This window comes from Psittacula echo (assembly GCF_963264785.1).
Source record: "Psittacula echo genome assembly, chromosome: 25".
NCBI classification, from domain to species: domain Eukaryota; kingdom Metazoa; phylum Chordata; class Aves; order Psittaciformes; family Psittacidae; genus Psittacula; species Psittacula echo.
In genome coordinates, this window is record NC_137760.1 from 682,644 (window position 1) to 709,715 (window position 27,072).

Here is a 27,072-nt window from a genome sequence, read left to right on the forward strand (position 1 = left end):
AGGGTCCCACGGATGCCACTGGGGGCGTCCCCTGGGCACTTGGTGTGGGGGAGGCACCGGTGCTGTCGGTGGGCTGAGGGCCCCCCGCGAGGGCAGGGCCCTCGGGGAGCCCGGAACGTTTGGGCGCGGGGCGGGTTCCGGGCGGTTGGGCACGTGTGGGTGCGGAGCGGAAGCGCGGGCGGGCGCGGTTGCCGTGGCAGCGGTCCCGGAGCCGCCATGGAGGCCGCGGCCGCCCTCACCGACATGTACGACCAGGCGCTGCTGGGCATCCTGCAGCACGTCGGTAACGTGGAGGAGTTCCTGCGCGTCCTCTTCGGCTTCCTCTACCGCAAGACCGACTTCTACCGCCTGCTGCTGCGGCCCGGGGACCGCCTGGGCTTCCCGCCCGGCGCCGCGCAGGCCATGGCCCTCCAGGTACCGGTGGCGCGCCCGGGCCTGCCGCGCTCTCCCGGCGCCGCTGCTCCGCCTTAGGCCCGGCGGGGCAGGAGGCAGAGGCCAGGGTGGGCGGTGTCGTCCCGGTCGCAGGGCCTCACCAAGTGCGTTTGTCCCATCCGAGCCGGGCCGCCTCTCCCGGGAGAGATCTGGGAGAGACCAGGAATGGGGACCGGGCAGCGCGGCAGCTCCCGGGTAACCGGCCCTGCCCCGAGGGATGGAGGAGGGGCGGGAGGGGGGCCCGGCGAGGGGTGGGAGTCACAGAATCGACCAGGTTGGAAAAGAGCTTTAAACTCATCCAGTCCAACCATTCCCAGCCCTGCCAAGGCCACCACTAACCCATGGCACTGAGGGTGTGTGAACACTTGCAGGGACGGTGACTGCAGCCCTGCCCTGGGCAGCCTGTTCCAATGCCTGAGCACCCTTTGGGCAAGGAATTGTTCCTCAGCTCCATCTAAACCTGCCCTGGTGCAGCTTGAGGCCGTCTCCTCTTGTCCCATCCCTTGTTCCTTGGGAGCAGAGCCCAGCCCCTCCTGGCTCCATCCTCCTGTCAGGCACTTGTAGGGAGTGATCAGGTCCCCCCTGAGCCTTCTCTTCTCCAGACTGAACCCCCCAGGTCCCTCAGCCCTTCCCCATCACACTTGGGCTCCAGGCCCTGCACCAGCTCCAGTGCCCTTCTCTGGCCCCGCTCCAGCACCTCAATGTCTCTCTTGTAGTGCTGGGCCAAACTCTCCAGCCTGTGCTAGCCAGGCATGGCCAGAAGCAGATTGCAGAGTGGGATGACACAGCGTGGGGAGCACCCTCACCCTGGGGCAGGGAGGGATGGCTTTTCTCTGAGCAAGTGCATGGCTTTGACCTGAATCAATCAGTTCTGGCTTGAGGTCACTCTGCTCTTTCACCTGTGTGGCCTGAGAGCTCCAGGTGAGCTGTCTTCCAGCTTCTCCTGGTGCAGCTTGTCCTGTTTGCACCTCGGAGGTTTGCTCCAAGCTTTGGCCTTGCAGACAGCCCCTGGGTGAGCACTGGCTCCTTGGAGCCCCCTTCCCAGCCAGCAGTCGGTGCTCCTTGCTCTCCTCTTTGCAGGCAGATGTGAATTTGGCGGCCAGGACATGACCCAAGACATGATTTCAAAAGGGCTCCCAGGAGCTTGGGCTTTCTCCCAAGCTCTGTTCAACTTGGCCATATGGCTTTTGAGCTAGTCACCAGCTGGTTTTGTTGGCGACTGAAGCAGCTCGGAGTGGGGGGTGTGTGGTGTCCAGAGGGAGAGGGACAGCTCTAAGTGCCCCAAATGTGTGATGCTTTTCCTCTCCTTCTCCCTGGCTTCTCCAGCAGAGCTCGGCAGCTTGCTGACTTGCTGGGTTTGCTTTTTGTCTTTCAGGCTTTCAAAGTCTTTGAGCGGATGGCCCGGCAGGATGATGAGAAGAGGCGCCGAGAGCTGGAGGCAAAGCTAAGGAAGGAGGAGGAGGAGGCTGCTGAGAGGGTGAAGCCGCCTGCTGCAGCTCAGGAGGTGGAGGTAGAGACAACAGCAGAGCACATCCCAGTGCCGGATGCTGGGGGAGCTGCGGGTACCCAGGAGTCGGCTGGAGCCCAAGACGCAGCCCCCAGCCTGGTGTCTGCAGAGCCCCTGGGGGCCACTGCCCCGGCAGAGCTGCCCACGTAAGGGTCTCTCTTTGTGCTCCTGTCTGGGGGGAGGCAGAAGCATGGAGGTGGTGTTCACTGTCCTGTGCACAACCCTTTGCTATTCTCTGTGGCGCTCAGCCCTGCAGGAGGCTCCCGTGAGGGCTCCAGTGGCTGGAGGCAGTGTGTATTGACCCACAGGAGGGCAGGAGTTTGATTTCCTGCTGCTTGTTTGGTGTCTTCCCATCATGTGGCCCTTTTGTCATGGCAGTTCGGTGTCAGACTCCCCTTGGGTGCTATGAGACACCTGCAATGCCTGCGAGGCAGTGCAGGCAGGGCTGGTGTGAGGCAGACAGTGAGGCCAGCCATGGCATCAAATACACACGGCAGAATTGGGTTCAGAGACCTCTGGAGGTCCCTTTGCTCAGAGTTGGGCCAACTTTGAAGCTCAGTCAGGTGCTGCAGAGAGTTCTGTCTTTAGCTGTGTTCTTTTGCCAAAATGAGCTGCTTTCAAGCCTTGTGATTTACAGAAATGTCCTTGTTCGAAAGTCTTCCTCCAGCCTGACTCTACTGTGCAGCAGGAGGGGAGCTCCTGTGGGCTGGTGTGGCCTTTCTGAACCACTGTCTGAGCACAGGGTCATTCCTCAGGCGTCACCTTGACTGCCAAGCCAAGGCAGAGCTGCCCAGCCCCTTGCTCAGGGCCTCCCACAGCACTGAGTCTCCTGCGCTTCCTCAGCCCAAGGCAGTGCTTTGCCTCACCCTGTGTGGACTGTGCCTCACTGACATCTCTGTCCTGCCCCAGTGTCACTCATGGTTGGAGCCTTGTGCACTCACTGCTGCTTTCCTGGTCCTCTGTGGGGTTTGCTGCAGTCTATCGTTGCTGTCCCACTGGTGTGTGGTGAGGAGGGCAGCTTGGGCCAGTGGTCCCTGTGCTCTGTGCCAGTTGATACACAGCAGCAGTGAGAGCAGGTCACTTGGGAGAGCCCCACATCCTTCCAACTCCATAAGGGGTAGAGAGGATTGAGAGCCCAGACTTCAGGGGCTGTCAGCCCTTGGTGTGTGGAAGGGATGGGCAGAGCACCAAACCCTTGCGGGCAGTGGCAGGGCTGTGGCAGAGTCTGAGCCTGCAGTGGCAGAGAGGAGGGCCCAAGTGTGGCAGCTGTCCTGTGGAAGGAGAAGGGAAAGGGTATCAGTGGCTGCTCCTGGGCAAAGGGCCTGCCGAGTAACTTGATGCCATGGGGTGGAGGAGGAGGACTTGGGCTTAACTCCACAGATCTGACACAAATCCTGCAGGATAAAAATAAGCCAGAGGCCAAAAATGAGCTCACCTGAAAAGCTGCATCCTGCCGCCAGCACTGGTCTGCGGAGGGAAGGTTGTCCTCAGGACTGTCAGTCTGACACCTCTCCCAGCACAAAATGAACGAGCCAAAAAAAAGCCCTGTTGGAGCAGGCAGGTCTCTGTGATTTATGCTGATGGAGAGGGGGGTCTCAAGCCCCTAGGAGCAGGACGGAGCTGGGCTGCCCCAAGTGCTTCTGCCCCTTTGCAGCCCACATTTCTTGCCTTCTGCCATGTGAAAATGCCACTTGCGCCTTTTGTTGTGGGGCAGCAGCTGCTGTAAGTGGTGTTCAGGTGCTTGAAAACAGGCTGTGGGAAGGGAACTAGAGGGATTAGAAAGGAAGCCGAGGGCCGGTGTGGGAGCAGGACGTATCTGACAGCAAGTACATTGAAGCTGACAGGGTTGGTTTCTGCTCCAGGTGGTGATGGGAGTCCTGTGAAAGCTCAGCCCTTTCCTTGTCCCTGCTTTGAGTGTCTGTCCTGGTACAGTTGGAGAGTGGCCTGTGGCGGAGTTCAGGCACTCGGATGCCGTTCTGCACCCAGAGACGTCACACCGAATGCAAGGCTGTGTGGCTGCTCTCCTGCCAGTCTAGCCTTTCCTTTTCCTGCTGCCTCAGACATGCTGTGGGGTGAAGCGATCGCAGTCCTTTGCGCCTGCTGGGTGGGTGACACCGATGGGTGACACCGGCTCCACAGCCTCGCTGCTGGTTTTCAGGCCGGAAGAACAGGGTGTCTGTGGGCTCGAAGTAGGGCAGAGCAGGCACCGGGTTTGTCAAACGGCTGCAGTTGGTTTCTGTGCCTGTGGGGGGCACTGGAGCCCCCCGAGAAGCAGCAGGGACCAGGAGCGAGTGTCCTGGGCACCCCCCGACAGCTTATTAATAATTTAACCGGCTGCTTAATTCTGCACAGCCCCTTCTGAGCAGAACCCGGAGCCACCAGCCTGGCTACGAGGGGCGCATGACTAATGTGCGGCTCCGGCTGCAGGGATGCAGAGAAAAGCTTGAACTAAACTGTTTTCCACGTCCCTCTCCCCTGCCCCCACCGCTGGGAAGCAAACCACTGCCACCCAGGTCTACGTAAAAACCTGCTCATTCTGTCAGCCTGACTGCTCCCTAAATGTAGGGCAGGTACCAGCCCAGATCTGCCAGCTCCCATCAGAGCCTAGCTGTGTGCCCGGGCGGGCGCTTGGGAGCTGGTGGTGAGCATCTTGCAGAGTGCACTGAGGTGGTAGCAGCTTTTTCAGGGTCAATGCACAAGGGAAGAGCAGAATCAAGCCAGCCTTGTGGGTGCAGAGGGCTGCCTGCGGGCGAGGAGGGTCTCCCCATGTCCTTCGCCTTCCTGCCTGCGGAAGGCAGGGGATGCAGTGCCTGTCACTGTGCCAAGGAGTGAGGTGTCTTTGGGGTGACCCGAGTGCCAGAAGCTGTGCTGAGGGGGACCAGAGGTCTCCTTTGTGCCACCTCAGCCCAGCTTGCAGCTGCCCTGGGTGTCCTGGCATCCTTCCCGGGCCATCAAGGTTCTCCTGCTCTCCCTCCTTGCTGAGGGGGCAGAGGGTATTGTGTCCCCCATGAGCCCCCACCAGGGGCTGTGCACCCCAGGAGCACAGAGCTGGGGCTGGGGCTGCAACCGCACAGCTCGCACAGGCCCCGGCTCCGGCTCTTCCCCCATCTGCTCCCAGAAGCCATCCTTCCCTGAGCTCAGCTCCTAATTTTGAACACCTCCGCCACCCAGCACCCTCCCCTTCCCCCAGCTTGGAGTTCATCCTGCATATATTTGCCACACAGCATTTAAAATAGAGCCCGGCAGCCCACGTGTGGCACTGTGCAGCCCGGCCTGGGCTCAGCTTGTGCTTTCTGACTCTGGTTCATGGCTCCCCTCTGGTCCTTTCTTTCTCGGAGCAGAATGGGGGGCAAAGCCCTCCTCCCCATGCACTGGGAGCCCCACTCTGGCAGGAGGTGATGGCAGGGGGTTTGTAGCAGCAGCTCTGGAAGCCTGTGCCTGATGGTGAATGCTTACTCTCATGTATTTCTCCATCCAGCCTTTGTGTCTTCTCCCGGGTGCTACAGCCAGAGCTGCTATGAGCTTTATCTTCGACACCACCTTAGACTCAATGGACCCAGGTGGGGTCTCACAGAGAACAACCTCTGGGGTGGGCAAATGTTGAAGGGTTCCCTCAAAAGATGGTGGTTACCTCCACAGCAGGGAGCTGGGGCAGCCACTGGTCCCTCTGCTCCTCCAGGATGGGGGTGGACCCTTGGGACTGGACCAGCAGGACATGAGCATTAAACCAGAGCAGAATGAAACCCTGGGGTCTCTGTGGCCTGACCACCTCCTGCGGCGTGGAGGGGGAAGAGGGGGGTGTAGGAGGGGACTGCAGTGAGAAGGGGCAGTTCATGGCTGGTTGGGCCTTGAAGGAAACCCTGCAGGTCTCTGGGCTGGTTCAGCTTAGAGAAGAGAAGGCTCCTCAAGGGAAGGCCTTAGAACAGCTCCAGTGCCTAAGGGGGCTCCAGGAAACCTGGAGAGGGGCTTGGGACAAGGGCCTGTAGGGACAGGCCAAGGAGAATGGCTTTAACCTGCCAGAGGGGAGACTGAGATGAGCTCTTAGGCAGAAGCTCTTCCCTGTGAGGGTGCTGAGGCGCTGGCCCAGGGTGCCCAGAGAAGCTGTGGCTGCCCCATCCCTGGCAGTGTTCAAGGCCAGGTTGGACACAGGGGCTTGGAGCAAGCTGCTCCAGTGGAAGGGGTCCCTGCCTGTGGCAGGGGTTGCAGCTCGATGAGCTTTAGGGTCCTTTCAGCCCAAACCCTTCTGTGATTCTCGCCATGTGTGACCTGGGGAAGAGGCTCCCCTTGCCCTGTGTGTGCAATGTGGCTGTGCTGAAGGAGGGGATGAAGATGCAGCAGCATTGCCCGTGCCCCAGCCTGGCCCTGGCCACACTGCCCCTGTGTCCAGCTGAGCTCTGCTATGGGGCTGGCTCTGCCGTTCCTCTTCCGGGTGGCTCAGCAGTGACCTGCAAAACTCACTTCTGTGCTTCCCATCCCACTGTCCCTGGCGAGAGGCAGACCAAAATTGAACTGAAACATGTTAATGTGGGGAGCTGACTGCTCTTAGGCTCCAGTTCTCTGCTCTCCTGAAAGCAGCCACTTCCATTCCCAAAGCCCTGGGGTTGATCTTTTGTGGGGCACAGGGGGAAGCATCTTCAAGATGACACAGCAGCGCTCTGGGGAATTTCCACGAAGCTCCTGTTTGAATCTAATTTGACTTGGCACCAGCTTGGCTTTGCTGGAAGTCCAGATGGGTGTTTGTCGTGTGAGGTGCTTGCAGGATGAGTTTTCTGGCATGGCTTTGGGCTTTGTTCTCTTTGGGGTGCTGGAGAGGGGAGTTTCACTGCTGATCACCCTCAGCAAGGAGCAGGGCTGTGGAGGCAAGGGACCACTGCACACTGCTGGCTCTGAGGCTAGTTTGGTTTGACTCAGAGGCAGCATTGTCCCAAGCTTTCTCCTCTCAAGCATTTTCCAGGAGAACAGGCGGGGAACGTGCGGATGCTCCTGTTCAGCTGGCTCTACCTGGGCCCATCCAGACCAGAAGCCAGTTAAACTGGTTTCCTTCCCCAGCATCCCTGTGGGTTTCCGTGGGAGCTCACCTGAGTCCACACTGTTCTTCCAGCCTGACCCAGAAAGATGGCGATGATGCCGATCCATATTTAAGGCAGTGTCTGTCCTGGTTCTCATTCCTCTTGCATTCAGGAGCTGCGCAGAGATGCCGCAGGGAATTCCTCCATTGCAAGCAGGAGCCAGACAGACCTCGGGAGAACGGCCTGACCCGGTACCGCCAGGCTCCATCTGGCCCCTTGTCCTGTCTGCAGCAGCAGCAGATGTTTAGGGAAGAGGAATAGAACAGACCGAGCGTGCGGTGATGTTTCCTCTCTGTTTTCCCCCTGCCGCCGGCAAAGAGCAGCGCAGCGGCTTCTGTCTCCATGCAGGTGGAGGGGCAGGAAGCGGTTCCCATTTCCCTTCTGCACCCCATGTGGGGTTTTCCTACTGTGTCCGTTTCTCCCTTTCAGCCTGTTTTTAGGCTGACGAGTGAGAAGCACGAGGATGCTTCTCACTTACGCTTTTTCATGCTCCTCCTGGTTCTGCATGATCCTCTTGTGTTCCTTGCTGATGCTTGGGTGGCAAGAGCCTGTGTGTTTCCCACTTCCTGCCCTGCTTCTTTCCTCATGAGCTGTCCCCATGGGGCCATGAAACCCTCTTCCAGAAATGTGGTCCTCCCCCAGTCAACTGGCATCACTCAAACACTTTTCCTCCCATCCCAGCGCTCTCTAATGCTGAACATCACCTCTCCAGGTGGGAGCTACTGGGAACAGGACCTTCACAGAAGCCCCATGTTAGCCAGATCTCCCTCCACTGCATGCCCAGGGGAAGAAAGGCATTGAGTCCTTGGCTTGCCTGGTGTCACCAAAGCTGTTTCACTCTCTAGAGCTGCAGCTGGACTTGTGGGGCTGTTGTGTTTGATTTCTAGGAGGGGTGTGTCCAGGTACTGGGGGAAGGGGGAAACTTTAAAGTAAGTCCTCCGTGCCAAGCAGTCTTTCATCTAGTGCAGCAGCAGGGCCAGGACGGGGATTGTGCCCTGCACTGATGAGGCCGCACTTCAAATCCTGTGCTCAGCTCTGGGCCCCTCACTACAGGAGAGACATTGAGGTGCTGGTGTGGGGCCAGAGAAGGGCAGCGGAGCTGGTGCAGGGCCTGGAGCCCAAGTGTGATGGGGAAGGGCTGAGGGACCTGGGAGTTCAGTCTGGAGAAGAGAAGGCTCAGGGGGGACCTGATTGCTCCCTGCAACTGCCTGACAGGAGGATGGAGCCAGGAGGGGCTGGGCTCTGCTCCCAAGGAACTGTGTAGACGAGGCCCTCAGTGCCATGGGTTAGTGGTGGCCTTGGCAGTGCTGGGGCATGATTGGACTTGATGATTTTAAAGGTCTTTTCCAACTGAGTTGATTCTGTGGTTCTTGCAAGGAGAGAGGCCGTGGCTTCCCGCTGGGAGAACCCCTTTAACACACAAACCTCCTCCCACAGCAGTGGAAACTCGGCTGCTCAGCAGCATCTTTTCAAAGGGCTGAAATGCTTGAGCTGAGGATGGGACCCACCCAGTCCTGTGTCCGGTGCAGCCCTTCACTGTAACAAGCCTTTTTCAGCTGATGAGGATCAATTGGGGTCCCGTTTTCCCAGTGCTTTCATGGGGAGTGGGGCTCCTGCGGCTGGGTTGCTGAGCTCAGCCATGGAGCGCCGGTTCCCATTGCACACTGTGTTGCTCAGGGCTTTGGTTGCCCTACCAAGGTACTGAGCTCCCAAATTGGGTCCTGGGACCAAAAATAACTAAATTAAAACCTATAAATTTTTCTCTTAACAAGAAGAAAATCCCAGGGCTGGAGGCTTGGGACAGCGTGTGCCTGATTCTGATTTAAAGTGGCGTTTTCTGTTTGCTTCTTTTAACACTGTGTTGTCCACCAAAAGAAGTGGCCTAATGTGGAAAACTACCACAGTCTGGAACGGCCCCGTTGGCTGCTTGGAGTCTGCAGTGTGGGGGTCTGAGGGGCCACTTTGTCCTGTGCTTCCACAACTCAATCCCATTGGATTTCTTTGGCCTTACCTCCTTTTTCCCAGGGGAGCTATAACTGAACTTGGTTATGTTGTATGTAGTTAGTTATTAGAGCCGTTTTGGCTGCCTGTAGGTGTCTTGGAGGACACCTCTGAAAGCCAAGGTTGTATCAGCTCTGTACAAACAATAAAGGTCCCGGGGGCCTCCTCTGAACAGTGGTGTGTCCTGCTGTCCTTGACCTACATATCCTGGCAGCAGTGAAATCCAGCCCTCTGGTGACGACGCTTTGGAGCTCCTAGAGCTGGCAGTGGCATTTAAACTCGCCTAATGTCAGTAAGTTGGCTCTGTCAAAGGGCTCCATAAATAACTCAGAAACCAAAAGGGAAGGCTAAAAGCTTGCCTGAAGTGTGGGAGCTTGGGAAAGAGGAAGGCTCTTACCTGGCCAGGAGAGGGGCAGAGCCTCAGCCCGTATGCTGGGACTGGTGGGATTCTGGCTGCTGCACCTTGGGTGGATTCACTCGTGGGCTGCTGGGTTCAGTAATAAAGGCATTGTCTTGAGAGGCACCTCGTACAGGGCAGCCCTCCAGGGTCATCCGGGCACAGAAGTGCAATGGGATACAAGGGGAAAGTGTCTCCATGCGCCCTGTTTTCGGTTGTTAGTCCCATCCTGGGGATGAGTCGAAGCTCTGAGGCTTCCTGAAGGTGAGAAGAACTTCCTGTAGAGCTGAGGGTGGTCACTGCAGGCTGGAGCCTGGCTGGGGGGTGCCTGAGGTTGGGGGGTCAAAAGGAGGTGTTGGCTTCCATTTTTCAGTCTGGTTTTGAGAGCAGGACCACCAATGCTGTGCATTGCAGCCCTGGAGCTGTGCGCGGGGTGGGGGGGAGTAGATCCTTGGGGAACTGCTGCTGAGCTTCTGTCTGTTTTGGGGGTGAAGGGGACCTTCCACAGCTGGATTTGGGGCCTTCTGCCCCAGCAGCACATACACACCTGAGCTGGAAGAAACCCTGAGGGTCAGGAGGGCTCCGGGATGCCCCTTGCGCCACTGCTGAACTCACTGACAGCCATAGAGCTGCCACGTGGATCCGAGTGGATCATGAGGCTTGTTGACTGTGGCTATGAACTGAGCTCTGAGAGGGAAGGGTTTGGTATTCAGCTGCTCACTGCTGAGCCCAAGACCTAGTAAACCGGAGTGCTGCGTGCAGAGGGACCTGTTCGGAAGTGCTGGGTGCCTGCAGGCCCTGGTGAAGGGCTGCAGAGCCCATAGCGGCACTCCTCCTGCCTTGGCACTTCTCGGGCGAAAGCAGGAGAGAGAAAGTGCCCTGGTGCTGATGTTTTGATGCCAGGAGATGTTCACTGTGGAGGTGGGGGGGGGCTCCTTTGCGGCACGCTGGCAGGAGGAGCACAACCCTGCTATTTTCTGCACACGCAATCCCTGCAGCTTTGGAAATGCAGCTTTCCAAAGAGGTGAAACTTTCGGCTTCTCTACCTGTTACTCAGCTGCTCCAGCACCTGTCTTGGTACCCCGAGGAGCAGAGGCCATGTCTGACCCTCTTCAGTTTCTTCTTAAAGGCTGGGGTTTGTCTGTAGTCTGGCTCATGCTGGGGCTTGACAGAAGCTGTTGAGGGTGCACAGCCCTTCCCATGGCTTGAGGTGGCTTTGAGCTTTCATCTGGTCATGCTGGCAAGCAGGGGCTGGGAGCCAAGAGCTCTGGAAAGCTGCATTCCAGCATTGTGTGGGTGCTGTGGCGCGAGCCTGGCCTTTCCACAGTGACACGGGGAGGGCTCTGCCATTGCTGGCCCTTGCCCCGCTCTTCACGCAATGATTTCCAGTCCTGTTAGTGCTGGGAAGCCTGGATGCAGGTGTGGCTCAGGCTGCTTCCCCAGCGGGGAGAGGGGGCTGTGATGGGAGCAGGAGCCTGGCTGATGACTGACACCAGGGCAGGAGGACAGTGGCCACCCTGCGCTACCCACAGCAGCAGAGCTGAGCATACTGCAGAGGTTTTGGGGGGGACAGGCTGCACATGGCTCCTCTCACCCTCCTCTGCATCGTCCTCCCTGTTTTGTTTGCTGGGAAGCCCAGCAAGAGGCTTTGAGCCAACCAGTGCTGGCTGTGAGCTACAGGAAGATCCAAGTGCTGCTGCCTTGTCAAAGCAGAGGCATTGAGGCCACAGCAAGCAGGAGGTAGGGTCCTTCTCCCACCACAGCTGCCAGCACTGGCACTCGGAGCTGCCGTGGAGGCTTCTGGCTTGGAGAAACCCACCCAGGGCAGGCATCAAGGGGAAGAAGCCCTTGGCTACAGCCCAGCTGTGGTGCTGGGTGTCCTGCAGTGCTGCAGCCTGCTCAGGTGCTTGAGTGTCAGCAGCAGCTTCTCTTCCTGCAGTTCCTGGTGCCTCTTAGAGTCATCGCAGCGCTGGGATGTGGGATTAGTTACGTTGATGGCTGCCACGTGCTCCAGGCTGCTGTCATGGAGCAACAGCCTTGATCCGAATGTCTGCTCCTAGCACTGAGCGCTGGCTGGGCTGGCGGCGCGGTGCATCTCCCTTGCAGGCTGCTGCCGATCTGGGTTAGGCATGCGGACGTCTTGTGCCTGATTCTCTCTTCTCCTACTTGCTCAGAACTTCATTATTACTTAATGAGATCTTTCCATTCTTGGAACCTCTTGAGCTTGAAGAAGGTTGCATGCGTCGCGCGGAGCCTCTGACAGTGGTTAAAAGACAGAGCTGGGGTGGGGTTTCTCTGCTGTTTGCTGGCAGGGGGACTGTAAGACGCCATTCGCCTCTTTTTCCCACTCAGAACATAGGAAGATCTTGTGGAGGGGAGAGGCGTTGGGACGTTTTGTGTTGGGATGTGCTTGTGGGACCTGCTGGGATGTGTTGGCAGAGCACAGGTGGGGTAGGACTGTTATAAATCCCTCCTTCAGGAGCAGCTTTGCAGAGGGAAGCAGGTTTGGGTCCCCATTACGGCATATGCGGGTTGGTTGCTCACAGCACTGACCTGGCTTTCTCCCCATATCATCCTCTTCTGCCTCAGCCAGTCCTGCTCGCCCGGCTTTAGCTGTCGTGGCTGTTCCTCTTCTCCACATCTCCACCTCCACATCTGCATCACTTCACTGGTGTGACACGTTTTCCTTAAAGCTGCCTAAATAATTCACCTTGACTAAGAGCAAACAGCAGCGGAGCTGCTTCCCGCAGGAAGCTTTCCGTGAATGCCAAGTGGCTGGAGGGCGTCCGCGGCACCAGTAGCACGCAGACTCCTGAGCTCGGTGCCTGCCCCAGTCCCTGTCCTGGTGGACACTGAGCGGCAGGTTGGTGTCCCAGACTTCCATCAGCACCCCCTCCCAAGAGGGCAGGGGCCCTGCATCAGAAAGCTGAGGTGCTCCAGGCTAAGGGGATTGGATTCCTTAAGTAGGTCTGAAAATCCTTGGGATTTTTTTTCTTCTTTTTATGAGAAAAGCAAGTCCTTTGGGATTAGGCCTGTATTAGCTCTTTCCCATGAGGCTTGTCCACCCTCAGCCTGCAGCATCGGGCTGAAGGGTGGCTGCTCCCATGCTGCTGTATCCATTCCTCGACCTTTGCATTCTTGCCCCAAAAGTGCTCAGTAAAGAGGAACTCAGGGAGCTGCCCTACTTCTCCTTATACAGAACATTCAATGAAATCCTTCGGCATGTGGTTCCTGCTCTTGGGTTGTGTCCGGTGCTGCTTTTGCAGAGCTGGAGCTGGTGCATTCTGAGGACGGAGCCGCGCTCAGCCGTGTCCGCAGCGAGAGGATCGCTCTGTCACCGTTTCCACATCACTCAGCTCATCGTGCGTCACCAGCCCACGGAGCTGGAAATCCTGGGATAAGAAATGCCCAGAAACATGTAATCGAGGCCTGGTGCATGACTCGACCTGCATCCAGCTCTGCCTCAGCCATGGCACATCCTGGTGATACCGCTGGCAGGTCCCGCTCCCCTCTTGCTGCGTCTGGGGTCTGACCCTGCACAAGGGGAGCAGCTCTGCTGCTGGTGCCAGCGCAGCCGTGCAGCTCCAAGGAGTGGAAAACAGATCGGCTGCTTCTCGCCAGAGCATTGTTAAAGGTTTCACCTCCCCCAAAATGACACATCATGAGCAAAAATAGAACAAGACAGAACACACAGACCCACCCACAGCATCCCCACCACCCGGCAGCCAAGTGCACACGGTGCCAAACCCTGATGCTTTTTCACCCTCCCTGTCCTCAGCCGTCGCTTGGCCCAGCGGCAGTGACCATCGCACTGGGAGCAGCCGTGTTACTCCCAGCCAACCCGCACCATGCTCTGGATCTGGCCTTGATCTTTGCCTGGTGGTCTGGGCACGGGGCTGTCTCCTGGCAATGGGGTTGGTGCAGGAAGTTCTCTCGCCTGCTGCATGGTGGTGCTGTTGAAGCGACACGAAGGATGGCTTTGGCTGGGAGAGGCACCTCGGGCATGGTGGCCCAGCTTGGTGCAAGCAGGAGCTGCCTCCCAACCAAGGAGCTGGGTCCAATTTCTTGAGTGCCGCCAGCATGTGCTAAGCACAGTTGGACCAAGCAAGGATCTGGTTGGAAAACCTCCAGGAAAGGAAGAATTCCTCCAGGAGATGGATGGTAGAGCTGTCAGCTGTTTGTCAGAGGCGCCTAACAAGGCTGAGGCCCGTGTTCACCATCTCAAACCCTCGTTTGCTCAGGAGCAGGCAGTTTTATGGCGGAGGAATTCATGGAGGCCTTCACAAATTGCCCCTGTGCTCCTGTTCTGGGGCACGAGGTCACCCCGTTAGCTGGGGCTAGGAGGAAGGCTTATGCTTGTTCGGGAGTGATGCTGTGCAGAGAGAAGTCCAGCAGAGCTGTTGCAGAGCAAGTCTTGCCTTGGTTTCCATGTGGAAGGAGCACAATTGACACTGACCTCCACAGGGGTGCCGTGAAGTGCTGATGGATTTTGGCCCATCTTTGATGCTCTGAATCTGCTGTAACACCTTGGCCGGGCACAGGCTTGCTGTCTCCCCCTTTGGCGTTTGAGATTGTCCTGAGAAAGGCAGGAGGGGAGCGGCCTGGAAGGAAGCAGCCATTTGCTGGTTCTTGTCTGGTTCTTTGCTTGAGCTCAGAGAGACACTGACGCTTGGGATGCTGGCATAATTTCCCCCTAGTGTCTTGCTGGCAGGTTTGGGAGGAGCATGGTGAGCTCTGCCTCGGCCGGTGCAGCCACTGAGCCTGGAGGTGGAGCTTCTGGTGTAAGGAGGGTGCAGTCAAACTGAAAGATGCTGCAGGCAGGACTATGGGATGCATCCAGCACTGGGCCCAAAACACCAGAGGGACGTGGAGCTGTTGGAGTGAGTCCAGGGGAGGCCACGGAGCTGCTGTGAGGGCTGGAGCAGCTCTGCTCTGGAGCCAGGCTGAGAGAGCTGGCCTGGGGCAGCCTGGAGAAGAGAAGGCTCCTGAAGGGGAGACCTGAGAGCAGCTCCAGTGCCTAAAGGGGCTGCAGGAAACCTGGAGAGGGGCTTGGGACAAGGGCCTGTAGGGACAGGCCAAGGGGAATGGCTTTAACCTGCCAGAGGGGAGACTGAGATGAGCTCTTAGGCAGAAGCTCTTCCCTGGGAGGGTGCTGAGGCGCTGGCCCAGGGTGCCCAGAGAAGCTGTGGCTGCCCCATCCCTGGCAGTGTTCAAGGCCAGGTTGGACACAGGGGCTTGGAGCAAGCTGCTCCAGTGGAAGGTGTCCCTGCCTGTGGCAGGGGTTGGAGCTGGACGAGCTTTAAGGTCTCTTCCAACCCAAACCACTCTGTGAGTCTGGAGTGCACCTCATTTTCCCCCCTCAGAGCCCTGCAGATCACACTCTCTGGTGCTGTTCCCGCTCTCCAGCGCCGTGTTCCCCATCCCTGGCGCCGTTCCTGCTCTCCGGTGCCGTTCCCGCTCTCCAGCGCCGTTCCTGCTCTCGCCCTCCAGCCGGTTCGACTCCCACCATCCGGGGGCGGTTGGAAGCCGGCAGCTGGAGCCACCGCGCGCCAGCACCGGTTCGGCGCTGCCATGCCAACCCCGTTTCCATGGCGATGGGCACCCAATGGGCGACCGCCAGGCAAGGCCAAGATGCCTGAAAAAAGATGCTCTTCCCCTGCTCCCAAATCCCCCCCTGGAGGCTGGGAGCCCGCGGGTGCTTCCAGACCCCAGCGCTGCCTGTGATGGGAACCGGCTCAGAACCCACTGGGGGGCACGGGAGGTTGTAACAGGGCCGGTAAAACCCTCGGTGCCCGCTGCGAATACATCAGAACAACAGGAAAGGGGAGGGCTGTTTCCGCAGCCCCTCCACAACCCCCTCGACCGCCTTGGCTCTCATTTAATTAAAATCCATGGATCGTGCGTAATGCAGAGGGTGCTGCAGCGCGGCCACCCCCGCCCGTGCAGCGAGGGCCCCTCAGCGGGGGGTGCCAGTGGGGCGATGCGGTCCCCGGGGCCACCCGTCCCCATCTCCCCTTTATGTAACACTCTGCAGCCCCGTGTTTGTAGAGCTCCAGATTGGAGGCTTAGGTACATAGCAAAACACTTTAAAATAACTCTGCCTTTTGTGAGCACCGCAGCTATCTTTAGGAAGGGTTTGGTTTGATTTGAAAGCCTTCTCCGGGAGATTTCGGTGGAATAGATCCTCAGCCTGCCTTTTCAAAGGGATGTGGGGTGATGGAGATCTCGCATCTTGTCTGGAAACACTGTACTGATTGTCGCTTATGAATCTGATAAGCCCCATCCTATCCCCACAGCCGCCTCCTCATCCTTCTCCTCCTCAACTGGACATGGCAGTTTGCACCAAGTGTTGCTCAAGATGCGCTTATCCAGTCGTCACATCCCAGGGTCAGTGGAGCTCAGCTCCATTACCTCTGTGCCCATCTCCCTCCAGCTGGGATCTTCCCAAACACACTAAAATCAGGAGGAGGAAAACCGGCTCTGGTTTCTCATGGTGAACCCAGCTCGCAGGGGAGCTCACAGGGTCCTCCCTTTCTGCTTCTTATATCCTACTTTCAGGTTTCCTGCTCTTCCCAGGCTCTGCTCCCTCTGACACTTACCATGTCACCTGTTTCACCCCCTCCAGGAAACAGGAGCAGTTCCAGACAAACCCCGACAGCTACAACGGAGCTGTGCGAGAGAACTACTCCTGGTCCCAAGACTACAGTGACCTGGAGATTAAAGTGCCCGTGCCCAAGCACATTGTGAAAGGCAGACAGGTAAAGTGGTGTTAATGGTGTATCTTCCAGCATTTCCCTTTCCCTCAGGTTCTCAGCTTGCCTGGGAAGCTGTGCTTGGAGCAGGAGGCTCCTTGTCCTTCATACTCAAGGAGGACGAAATGGCTGTGCCTTTTTCTTTGGTGCTATGTGTATGGACCCAGCCTGCCTGTGTTCCTGTTGAGACTGCAGTGTCCCATTGCTCCAGCCCTGGCGGGTTCACTGGCACCACGTGGCACTTTCTTTCTCTGCTTCCACTGACTGCAAAGGCACACGCGGGTTTCTGAGCCTGGCTGGGGATGGATGCTCCTTTCCCAGCTCCCCCTCTGGCCTGGTGTATCTCCTGCCTCTTGTTTGCAAGTGGGAGCTGCTGGAACAACTCCTCTGGCACTCAGGCTCAGCCTGTGGGAGGCTTGACCTGCTCCGGGTGGAAGGAGCTGGGGCCCCTCTCCCTGGCAGCCTGCATGGGCAGGGGGGTCTCACCTCCCTCCTTGGCTCAGACAGGAACTTTCCTTCTCTGTCACATCAGCTTTTCTTCCCCACTTCTGTCCCCTCCTAGCGAGGGACTCACGGTGCCCATGGTGCCCGTGGCTGGCTTTAGTTGGACCCAGACATTTGAACTATCCTGTCTTTCCCAAGTGCTGCCCTCCCCACAGCTAATCCTGTATTTTTCCATTTGGGAAGTCCTTGCTTCCCCACCTCCTGTCCTCCTCTGCTTCCAGGGCAGCTGAAATGAGTACGCTTGGGTTTGTTCACCAGCTCCAACCTACACAGCTCCGGATCATGCCAAAAGAGTGTAATTGGCAGCAGCAATCCAGACCGGAGGGGTGAGGGAGCAAACGGCTGCCATGGGGACAGCAGGGGACTGGGAGGTGCATTGCTCCCGGTGGGTCTCCAAAACAAACCCAGACTGTTTCTTGGAAGGATTCAGGGGCATCCAGGCGGATGTTCCATCCCTCTGCATCCTATTGCCACCATGATGCTTCTCGCTGCCCAGGGGAGTGCTCTTTGTACCAGGGAAGTGCTCTTTGTACCAGGGAAGTTGTGTCCTTGCCAAAACAGAAGCCCATCAGGCTTTGCCTGCCCTGTCCTTTGCCACTCAGAGGCACAGGGGCCTCGCCGGGGCAGGAGAAGTGGGGCCAGGATGCGCTTTGCTGACCTTCCCTTGACTCGAGACTTGATTCTCTGAGTCTCCCCCAGCTGCGGGGGCTGGAAGCAGATGGGTCATGGGCCAGAGCAGGTGGGTCAGAGCCATTTCAAAGCTCAATGGACTTGGGTTCCTGCAGAAAAGAATCATTCCCCTGCATTCAGCAGCACACCTTCATCTTCTGTAAGGATGATCAGGCTTTTGGCTTCTGCCTGCCAAGGCGAGATTAAAACTCCCCAGTTTGGTCGCCGGGCTCAGAGCGCGCCCTTCTCTAACGCTGCTCAGAATCTTCCTTCTGACACTTTTTTGGATTGAGGCTGTTGCTATGGCACATTTACACTCGGGAGAGCTTAAGGTTTCCTTGTATGGAGCTCCAAAAAAGTGCCCATTGAGCAGGAACGGGTGATGGGGTGGGTGGGAGCATCTTCCCCTGTGCTCCCCACCTCTCTGATCTACTTACAGGAACAACAGGGGCCCGCGGGGCTGAGCACTCCCTGAGCACTTAACCCAAGATGATGGCAGTGAGCACTGCGTGTGCCTGGCCACAGGAGCCCGGCCGGATGCCTTCAGAGCTCGGGCTTTGCTCCTTTGGATTCCTGGGTGATGTGGGCGTTTTAGCATGCACAGAAGCCGCCGTGGTGCAAAGCCAGGGCAGAGCCAAAACCCGGGTCTCCTCGAGAGCGGCATTTTGGAGGGCAGAGGTGCTTATGGGGAGCTCACGGAGTGCCACTGCTTGTGGCTGCACTGCCAGCACAGCATGTTCCCAGTGGGATTGCCCTTGGCTTCCCTGCAGCAACTGCCCAGCATCTGGTGCTGGTTGTCTGTGCCTGGCAAACCCCCGTTTTGGGGCTGTACAGGGCAGGATGGGGCAGTTCAGGTGGGGGAAGTCAGAGGGAGGGAGGGCAGCCTCTCAAAGAGCCCAGCTATCCTCCCATGGAGTGGGGATGCTGGGCAGAGGTGGGGTGAAACCCCACCAAGGTATCTGAGAAGCTGCCACATGCACCAAAGCCTGCACTCAGCGAGCACCACTGTGTGTGCACATGAGTCCTCTTGGACATTTCTGTCCAGCTGAGGTGTGTCAGGGCTCTCTGGTGATGCACGTTGTTCTCCCATCACTGCTCCTGGAGGGCTGGGGTGCCAAGAGGGGCTTTGTGCTGACTGCAGGTAAGAAGCCAGTGTTACACTTGCCTCCTGCGCTGGGTTAAGGCTGCTCTGAGAGCCCGGGGTCAGCATCCCTGACCAGGGACCGGGGACCAGGGCAGTCAGTGGTGGCAGGGAGCAGAGCCTCATCCCAACACCTTGCTTCTGGGCTGGAGGAAGCTGCTCTGTGCTGCAGCCTCTCTGGAGAAGGTTCGCATCCAGATGCTGTTTGCAGCCATGTGCCAGGGAGATCCCAAGGGAGCTCATGTCCCTTCCGTGATCCTGTGGGACTGCGGTCCTGCTCCCAGCCGGCTGCAGGGAGCTCGGTGTCACACTGGGCTGTGTGTCCAGGCCTGTGCTGCAGCCCTGGCAGGTCCCTGTCACACACAGCAGGTCTGGGGGCTTTATCTAGGGGGCATCAATCAGATGCAGCCATGGTGCCCGCCCCGGTTGGAGCGGCTTTGCCTGTCTCTTGCCTGAGTGGAGCTAGTGAGCTGCTGGAAATCTCCTAGGTAATGGATAATGTAATAACATTTCAAATGAGATCTGCAGAGCAGGAGGAAGATCTGGGGGAACTCTGGGAGAGAATGCAGGCAAATCTCACTGCAGTCTCATCCTTTTGGGCCAGAGACGGGGCAGTGCTGGGGGCCACCAACCTGCCCCTTCCTGGCCAGGTCCTCCCTCAGTCCCTAGGCCTGGCTCGGGCTCTGCTGGCAGCAGCTCAGGACCAAAAGGGAAAGCAGGGAGCAGATGGTCTCTCTGGAGAGGGAGGTTCTGCGTGCGGCGCAGCAAAGCTGCAGCCTGCCTCTGTCTCCCCAGGGGAGAGGCATGTCACCTCCGTGGCAGGTCGGAGCAGGGTTCCCCATATGGCTGCTGCGGGCAGGAGCTGGCCCTGTTCCTGGGGACGGAGCTACCTCGTCCTCTCATCCCCGCAGCAGGGAGAAGGGAGCTGAGCTGCAGCGTCCCCTCCTCGCACCCCGGTGGGAGGCCTGGGCTGAGCCCGCCCTGGCTCTGGCGGCTTGTGGCGTGGTGCAGCAGAAGGGACAAGCTGCTGCTGCTCTTGCTCGTGTAGAAATCCCTGGGTGGCTCCTGCTGGACAGGGAAGCGCTCAGCCCCCAGGAGGACACCCAGCCATGGCTGGCTCGTCACGGTGACGCTGGACACCCACTGTGCTCCTGCAGAGCTGGCTCACAGCAAGTGGGCATCCAGCCTTTGAGTGCTGCATGGAGGAGGCCTGTAGCCGTTGCTGGTTTCTCTGTGGGGAAACTGAGGCACGGGGCAGCCGCGGTGGCAGAACCAGCTGCCTGGTATCCTTCCGGGGCTCCGTCCCCTGGGCCCTGCAGCCTCTGATCCCAGAGAGGTTTCCTTTCTTCTCCAAGCTCTTGCTGGGTGCTGAGAAATGACAGCAGGATTCCCAGGCTCCTGCTACACATGGGGCTGAAAGCTCTTCTCTCTCTCTCATCCCCAGCAAGTGCACTTGACCCCACACCTCACGTAGCACAGCAAGAGGGCAAACAGGAGCCTCCCTGCTTATTTCCTCTCTCTCTATGTTTCCAGGTGTCTGTGGATATTAGCAGCAGCACGATTCGGGTAGCAGTGCTGGAGGGGAGCAGCCCGCACGTCCTCATGGAAGGGAAACTCACCCACAAGATCAACACGGAGAGTTCCCTCTGGAGTCTGGAACCAGGGAAGTGTGTTTTGGTAAGGGGGTCTCTGCTCCTTGGCCTGCAGCTCTGCTGGGCTTGGCTGGGAAACTGAAGCAGCTGGAAGTTTGAGCCAGGTCTGGACGTGGTCTGGCTTTCTGTGTCCAACATCCAGCTCACTCTGCCCTTTGTGTGCCATCCCTTGTCTCTGGCTCCTGAGCTGCCCCTCTGAGCAAGCTGGCAGAGCAGCACAGCCTTTGGGTTCGGTGAGGAGGGTTCCCAAGCTCCAGCCTGTAATGGTGGGAGCACATCAGTTATCTAGAGGTGGCCACTGTCCCCTCATCCCAGCACAGGAGGTCTGCTGGCAGAGAAAGGCCATGGCACTGCACCGTGGCACCAGTGCTGCCTGCCTGTCCTCACCAGCTTTGCCCTCTGGTTCTCCTGGCCCTGGTCCTGCTCCAGCATCCTGCAGATGCCTGTTCATAGGATCATGGAAGTGTTTGGGTTGGAAGGGACCTTAAAACTCATCCAGCTCCAACCCCCTGCCAAGGGCAGGGTTGCCTCACAGTAGACCATGGTGCCAAAGGCTCTGTCCAGCCTGGCCTTGAACACTGCCAGGGATGGGGCAGCCACAGCTTCTCTGGGCACCCTGTGCCAGCGCCTCAGCACCCTCACAGGGAAGAGCTTCTGCCTTATCTAACCTGAACTTCCCCTGTTTGAAGCAGTTGCTCTGGCTCCTTCTCTGCCTTCAGCAGACGCCACAGCTCATGGTGTGCCTGCGCCCCTGCACCACAGATCTTCCCTCTCAAGGTGGTTCAGGGCTGTGGCTGCCCAGTAGTGTGTTGCTGGGGGGTAACACACTCATTTCTGGTGTGCTCAACAGGCTGAGGTGGTGTGTTCTGTTCCCGGCTGAAGCTGGCCTGGAGGTTGTGTTGCTGCCCATCAGCCTGGGATCTCAGGTGTCGAACAGTTGCCAAATTCCTGTTTGAGTTTTGGGGCCACTACAGATCTGTATGGATGTACCGGGGGATGACAGACTGGTACTAAGAGAGAGGAGCTTCTCCAGCTCCGTTAGGCCATGTGGAAAAGGAGGCGGTGGCGTCATTAACCTGTGTTTTAAAGTGTTCTTAAGCTTCTTGAAAATCAGCTGATCTGGGAGGAGGAACAATCCTGGGAAGGAGTAAACTTGTTCAAGAGGAGGTGGCCCAACGGGTGACTGCTGGGAATCCCTGGTGCATGTTCTGAGGATCAGTAAGGGAGGTGATGTTTATTGAATAGCCAGTGCCAGAGGAGCAGGATGGGAGCAGGATGGGAGTGGCACGCAGATGGAATGGGACTTGGGGAAGCAGTCCCGTCACCTCCAACCCCTGAGCTGGGTCCCGCCTCCCGTTAGCGCGAGCACAGGGTTGTGAGGCTCCAGCTGGCTGCCAACATATTGATGGTGGGATGGAGTTTTGCTTGAAGAATTGTAGGTAACTGGAGCAGAGTGAGTAATTCTCGTCCAAGAGCATCTCCTTTTCCCATGCGCTGAGTAGCCAAAAGTGGTTTGTGATTCCTCCCGATCCATTCATCAGGAGACATGCAGCCGTGTGTTAACGAACTGCTCCGTTCAATGCCTGCGGGCCTGGACAGGACCCGTCTGGTCACCTGGGGGCTCACGGGCCCTTCCTGTTCCTGAATTTGTGCATCCACACATTGTGCATCTCTGTGTGCGGAGTCAGGAGTGGCTTGGTCCTGCAAGATGCTCTAAGGTGGTACCTGGCTTCCCTCCCCGGGACCTGGGGCAGGGGGGATTAACAGCTGAAACCAAGTTCACCAAGTGCCAGCACGGAGTCATCTGAGGACATCCTGGCCACCTTGGATACTGCTTGGCCACCTCAATGGGCTGTGTCCAGAGGAAAGCCCCTATGTGCTCATGTTCCTGTGGCCCATGATGTGAGTTGAGGCAATCCCTGTGGGCGCAGCTTGATCCATGTGTCGAGGAGGTGAGATCTCTCCTGCTTGCTCTTGTCCATCTGGGAAGGTTCCAGTGCTGTACAGAGAGGCTGTTGAGTCCTGCGCACTCTTGCAGACACGTCAGTGATCACCGGGATGCCTGCGCGCTCCAGGCTCTTCTGTCCACACATCCTCCTGCTCAGGATCCCATCCCAGGCCCGTGCCAAAGCCCTGGTCCTGGGTGTAGTCCCTGTGCTCTCCCTTCTGTGGCATACCCGCTCGCTTGTCAAAAGTGAGGTTAAAATAACTCCACACAAGCTGTTTTTAGAAGTCCCGGCTGAGTGTTGTGCACACCACGCTTGCTTGGGGTTATTTTTGTGGTTGAGGATTCTTTCCCCCTGTTCCCGCTCTTTTGCTCCTCCTCTCCAGCACTGGTTATCCACACTTGGACTTTTGTCACCAAGTCCTGCCTTGAACAGCGATCACAGTCTTGGGCTTGTCATCTCGTGAGCTGCAAAGCCGAGGTAATAACAACCCTTGGTGCTCTCCCTCCGTCCTGCCCTCCCCATCCTGCAGGGAACGTCACCTCCCCAAACATCTCCCACTGACTTTTCTGTTGTTCCCAAAGGAAAGCAGGTGGTGAGAGCCTGTTTCTCCAAGACTTATATCCCTTGACAGCATCTCTGCAACTCTGACAAGGTATTTAGTATCCAAGAGGAAACCTTATGTTGTGACAAAGCCCAGCACTGGCACCAGAGGGCCGTGAGCTTCCTGGCAGGGCGTGGAGCTGTGACATGACCCCATGTGCATACCAGTGACATCTGTCACCCTCTTTGTGCCACTGGAAGATCCCTCGAAGTCTCATCTGGGCTTTGAGCTCATCTGGACTCATTGCAACCCTTTGGGCTGTGGGTTAAGGGCCTCCCTGCATCCCAAGAGGCCCTTTGGGACCTGCCAGCTGGGAAAGCAGAGCCATAGTCTGACCAAGAGCCTGGGCACGCTGCAGGGACCTGATCCTTCCTCTGGTTCGTGGCCATGGGCATTTCTAGGACCCCAGAGGTCCCGTCTCGGAAACTCATAGGTTCAGCTTCAAGCATAGGCAAATCAAAGTGAGGAACATAATGAGGTTGACATTTGTCCTTGTTCCCTCCCCTCCGCTCCCTCCTGGAGCCCGTCAGGAGCATGCCAGAGCCTTTCTCCATGGGTGGGATTTGCAGGACATCCCCCTGCCTGGACTTAGACCAGGGCTCTGCCATAGGCTCTTGGCTTTCCTTACCTCAACCTTCTCGTCGAGGCTCCAGCCTGTATCTCCATCACTACAACCTCCTGCAGGCACCCAACCAAGTGATGGGCTGGATCAACAGAGGCCATCAGCAGGGATGTCTTGGAGAAACCAATCTGAGCCTGTGCTTCCATGCTGGAGGCTGGATCTGTCCATGGCAAGTGCTCCAGCACCACTTCCAACCACGAAGCCTCAAACTCAGGATGATAGAGGGAGAACTTTGCCCTGGCCTGCTGGCATTTCAGAGCCTCACATCAGAAAATGGGGATCCCACCTGGGAGCAAGTCCCACTTTTCCATCTCTCCACCTGGAATAAAGGGGGATGAGTAAATTCCTCACATGCACAAGCAGCACCACAGAAATACTGCTGAGGGAATGAATGGTTCCATCTTCCCATCAGGGTGGGAAGTGGCATGTAGTCAGTAAAGTGAGGGCCACGTGTGGGGAGGGGGAGGAAAGGATCCGCTGAGGCCCTGAGGGTCTGCAGACGAGGGGATCCACCTGGTCCATGGCTCCGTGGGTTCCCTGGGGCCTGCTGGTGGTGGGGACAGTGGCAGGGCACCAGGGATGGAAGGGAATTTGGTGGGGTCAGGATTTGGGATGGGTTTTCCTTCCCGTGATGCTCTGGGATGGAGGTGGGAACAAGCCCTGGAGTCCTCTGGCATCCGTTCATCCCTCTGCTGCCAGGTTGGCTCTGGTGGGGACAGCAGCAATGCCGTGAGAGCTCAGCTCTATGGGGACATCCCATCCCATGGGTTTCATCTCATCCCTCTTGTTTGAAAGCCTGAGGAACAGCAGTGGGCCTGGAGTGTGCTCCTGACGCTGGCGTGGGGCAGCTGCTGCCCCATGGCTCATCCTCCTTCCCAGGAGATGGTATTCCCAGGGGAATTCGGCGTTCTTCCACCTGCCTGCCCAGGTCTGGGAAGCCCCAAATCAAACCCGTGGCGGCTTTTCCTCCCCTCCAAAGGGGAACTGTGCAGTTCAGAGGAGAACAAACACATTGTGTGGCTGGAAAAGCAAATGCCTTTCCAAGCTGGAATGTTTTACCTCTGCTCCCCCAAGATTAAGCCCCAGCCACCCCCTCCAGTATTAACTGGTTTTTCTCTTCACGCCACAGACACCAGCTCCGCACCTTTAAGGGCTGCCCCTCTTTTCCCTTCCAGAGCTGTGGAGCTTCCAGGGAGGTTTGGGTAAATTGTTTTGTCCGCCTTTATTGATGGCTTTGCAGAGGCTGACGAATGCCATAAACCTTCCCCGCTGCTGGGATTAGTGCAGGGATAACACGGGAGGAAGGAGCCCACCTCTCCTGGCAAAATCAGATCAAGGCACTTGGGGATCATGGTTTGGGATGCCCCAATGGTGGCATCTTCACCTTCCTTGTCACCCGCATGATGGCTCCTGGGCCAGAGGAATGCGGAATGATGGCACTGCAGTGGGGGAAGCCGCATGCTCTGCCGGGCACAGCCCCTTCATCACATCATATGCCAGCCTGGTTTGGGCTGGAAGGGACCCTAAAGCTCATCCAGCTCCAACCTCTGCCACGGGCAGGGACACCTTCCACTGGAGCAGCTTGCTCCAAGCCCCTGTGTCCAACCTGGCCTTGAGCACTGCCAGGGATGGGGCAGCCACAGCTTCTCTGGGCACCCTGTGCCAGCGCCTCAGCACCCTCCCAGGGAAGAGCTTCTGCCTAAGAGCTCATCTCTGTCTCCCCTCTGGCAGGTTCAAGCCATTCCCCTTGGCCTGTCCCTACAGGCCCTTGTCCCAAGCCCCTCTCCAGCTTTCCTGCAGCCCCTTTAGGCACTGGAGCTGCTCTCAGGTCTCCCCTTCAGGAGCCTTCTCTTGTCCAGGCTGCCCCAGCCCAGCTCTCTCAGCCTGGCTCCAGAGCAGAGCTGCTCCAGCCCTCGCAGCATCTCCATGGCCTCCTCTGGCCTCACTCCAGCAGCTCCATGACCCTCTTGTGCTGCTGCCCCAGAGCTGGATCAGGACTGCAGGGGGGGTCTCCCCAGAGCACAGCAGAGGGGCAGGATCCCCTCCCTGAGCTGCTGCTCACTCTGGGGGTGCAGCCCAGCACATGGGGGGGTTCTGGTTTGGAGCGATGCCTGGGCATAGCTGAGCTCATAGTGGGGGTACCACATCCCAGGAGTTCCTCTCCTGCTCCCTGACCTGCGTTTTACCGCCAGATCAATCTGAACAAGGGGGATGAGTACTGGTGGAACGCCATCCTGGAGGGCGAGGAGCAGATTGACATCGACAAGATCAACAAGGAGCGCTCCATGGCCACGGTGGACGAGGAGGAGCACGCCGTGCTGGACCGCCTCACCTTCGACTACCACCAGAAGCTGCAGGGCAAGCCCCAGAGCCATGAGCTGGTAGGTGCTGCCTGCCCCACACCACCGTGGGCACTGGTGATGGGCACACCCCCAAGCCTCACCTCGCTGCTCTGAGTGGCTGCGTCCCTCACCCAGGGCAAGGGGGGCTGCTGCTGACCCCACAGAGTGGCTGTGTCGGGTGCGTCACCCCAGTCTGACAGGAGCCTGTGTTCTGTGTGCAGAAGGTGCATGAGATGCTGAAGAAGGGCTGGGACACTGAGGGCTCCCCCTTCCGCGGCCAGAAGTTCGACCCCTCCATGTTCAACATCTCCCCCGGCGCTGTGCAGTTTTGACAGCGGCACCAAAGGAAGCGGGGAGAGGAGGAGCCCCCGGGAGAGCCCCATTCACGCCGGTACCGACCCCGGCGCCGCCGTATGAACCGGATCCATGCCTGATCACCGCGGCAACCCGGCGCCGGGACCCTTCTCCCCTCACCTCTGCTGCCGGGGGCTCTCCTGTGTTGTGGAATAGACGGAGCTCATTGGGTGACACAGTCGTTATTCCTGCGGGATGAGGATGCTTCTTTTCGGGATGAGGGAACCCTCCCTGCCCTGCCATTGGCAGCTTTGCCCCAGCCAGCACCGGGAGGGGGGGGGTTCTCCTGGGTTCACCCCATTGCTAGGATGGGGCTGGAGGTCAGTGGGGAGCACCTACGACATGGGGGGGTCCCGGGCAGGAGGCTTCTGGGCCCCAGTGGCCACCAGCCCCTCCATCCCCACAGCACTGTGGGGTCTGGGATGGGAACCCAGCCCCGGCCTCGTGCTTGCAGCTTCCTACCCACCCCCACCCTGTGCCGAGGGGGTCCCTGCCCCCCCCCTTACACCCGCCCGGCCCCCCCTTGGTTTGCAATAAACACGTTTCTTGAGCGCGAGGCCTGCAAGTGGTTCGGTGCCACCACACGGGGGGGAGCATGCCCCCCCCCAGCACAGGGACACGCCGGGGGGGCCCTGCTCTGCAGTTGGGGGTCTCAGTGCATGGCGTCCAGGGCTGGATTTTGGGGTCCTTGAGGGGTGGATCTGGGATAACCGGGGGGGGGTTGGATTTGTCGGGGTGGGCGCCTGGTGCCTGGTGACTTTGGGGGTGCCGACCTCGGGGTCTCGCCCCGCTGCTCCCCCCTCCCGTCCCTGTCCCTCCCCCCCCCCGGCTCCCCCGCGCTGTGGCAATGCACAAATAGAACCAGGCTCGGCGCAGCCCCCCTGGCCCCCCCCGGCCGCCCACGGTCCCCATGGCAACGGCAGCGCCAGCCGCCAGCCGCCCACCCGCGCCCGGGGGGGGCTCCCGCTGCCCGCGCCCCGCATCGCCCCCGGCCACGGTGATGGGCGCCTACGGCCAGGGAGGGGGAGACCCCGGTGTGTGTGTGGCCTCCCCCCAGCCAGGCCTTGCAGCTCCGGTGGC

At 58.5% G+C, this 27,072-nt stretch overlaps 1 protein-coding gene across 1 annotated transcript; it reads left to right on the top strand.

Moving 5' to 3' along the window:
- The first annotated feature begins 202 nt into the window (after positions 1 to 202).
- On the top strand, positions 203 to 26,528 carry NUDCD3 (NudC domain containing 3). The gene is made up of 6 exons (XM_080634372.1): positions 203 to 414; positions 1,808 to 2,085; positions 16,032 to 16,164; positions 20,006 to 20,149; positions 25,489 to 25,677; positions 25,860 to 26,528. Exons 1-6 carry the CDS (start codon positions 217 to 219, stop codon positions 25,968 to 25,970), a joined length of 1,053 nt encoding a protein of 350 aa, XP_080490498.1. The 5' UTR covers positions 203 to 216; the 3' UTR covers positions 25,971 to 26,528.
- The last annotated feature ends 544 nt before the right edge of the window (positions 26,529 to 27,072 follow it).

What these genes read in the sequence shown, in the direction of transcription:
- NUDCD3 (XM_080634372.1), top strand. Translation starts at nt 217, where the DNA reads ATGGAGGCCGCGGCCGCCCTCACCGACATGTACGACCAGGCGCTGCTG. An exon ending in ACATTGTGAAAGGCAGACAG is followed by an intron (nt 16,165 to 20,005) that starts GTAAAGTGGTGT and finishes CTATGTTTCCAG; the next exon opens with GTGTCTGTGGATATTAGCAG. An exon ending in AGCCCCAGAGCCATGAGCTG is followed by an intron (nt 25,678 to 25,859) that starts GTAGGTGCTGCC and finishes TTCTGTGTGCAG; the next exon opens with AAGGTGCATGAGATGCTGAA.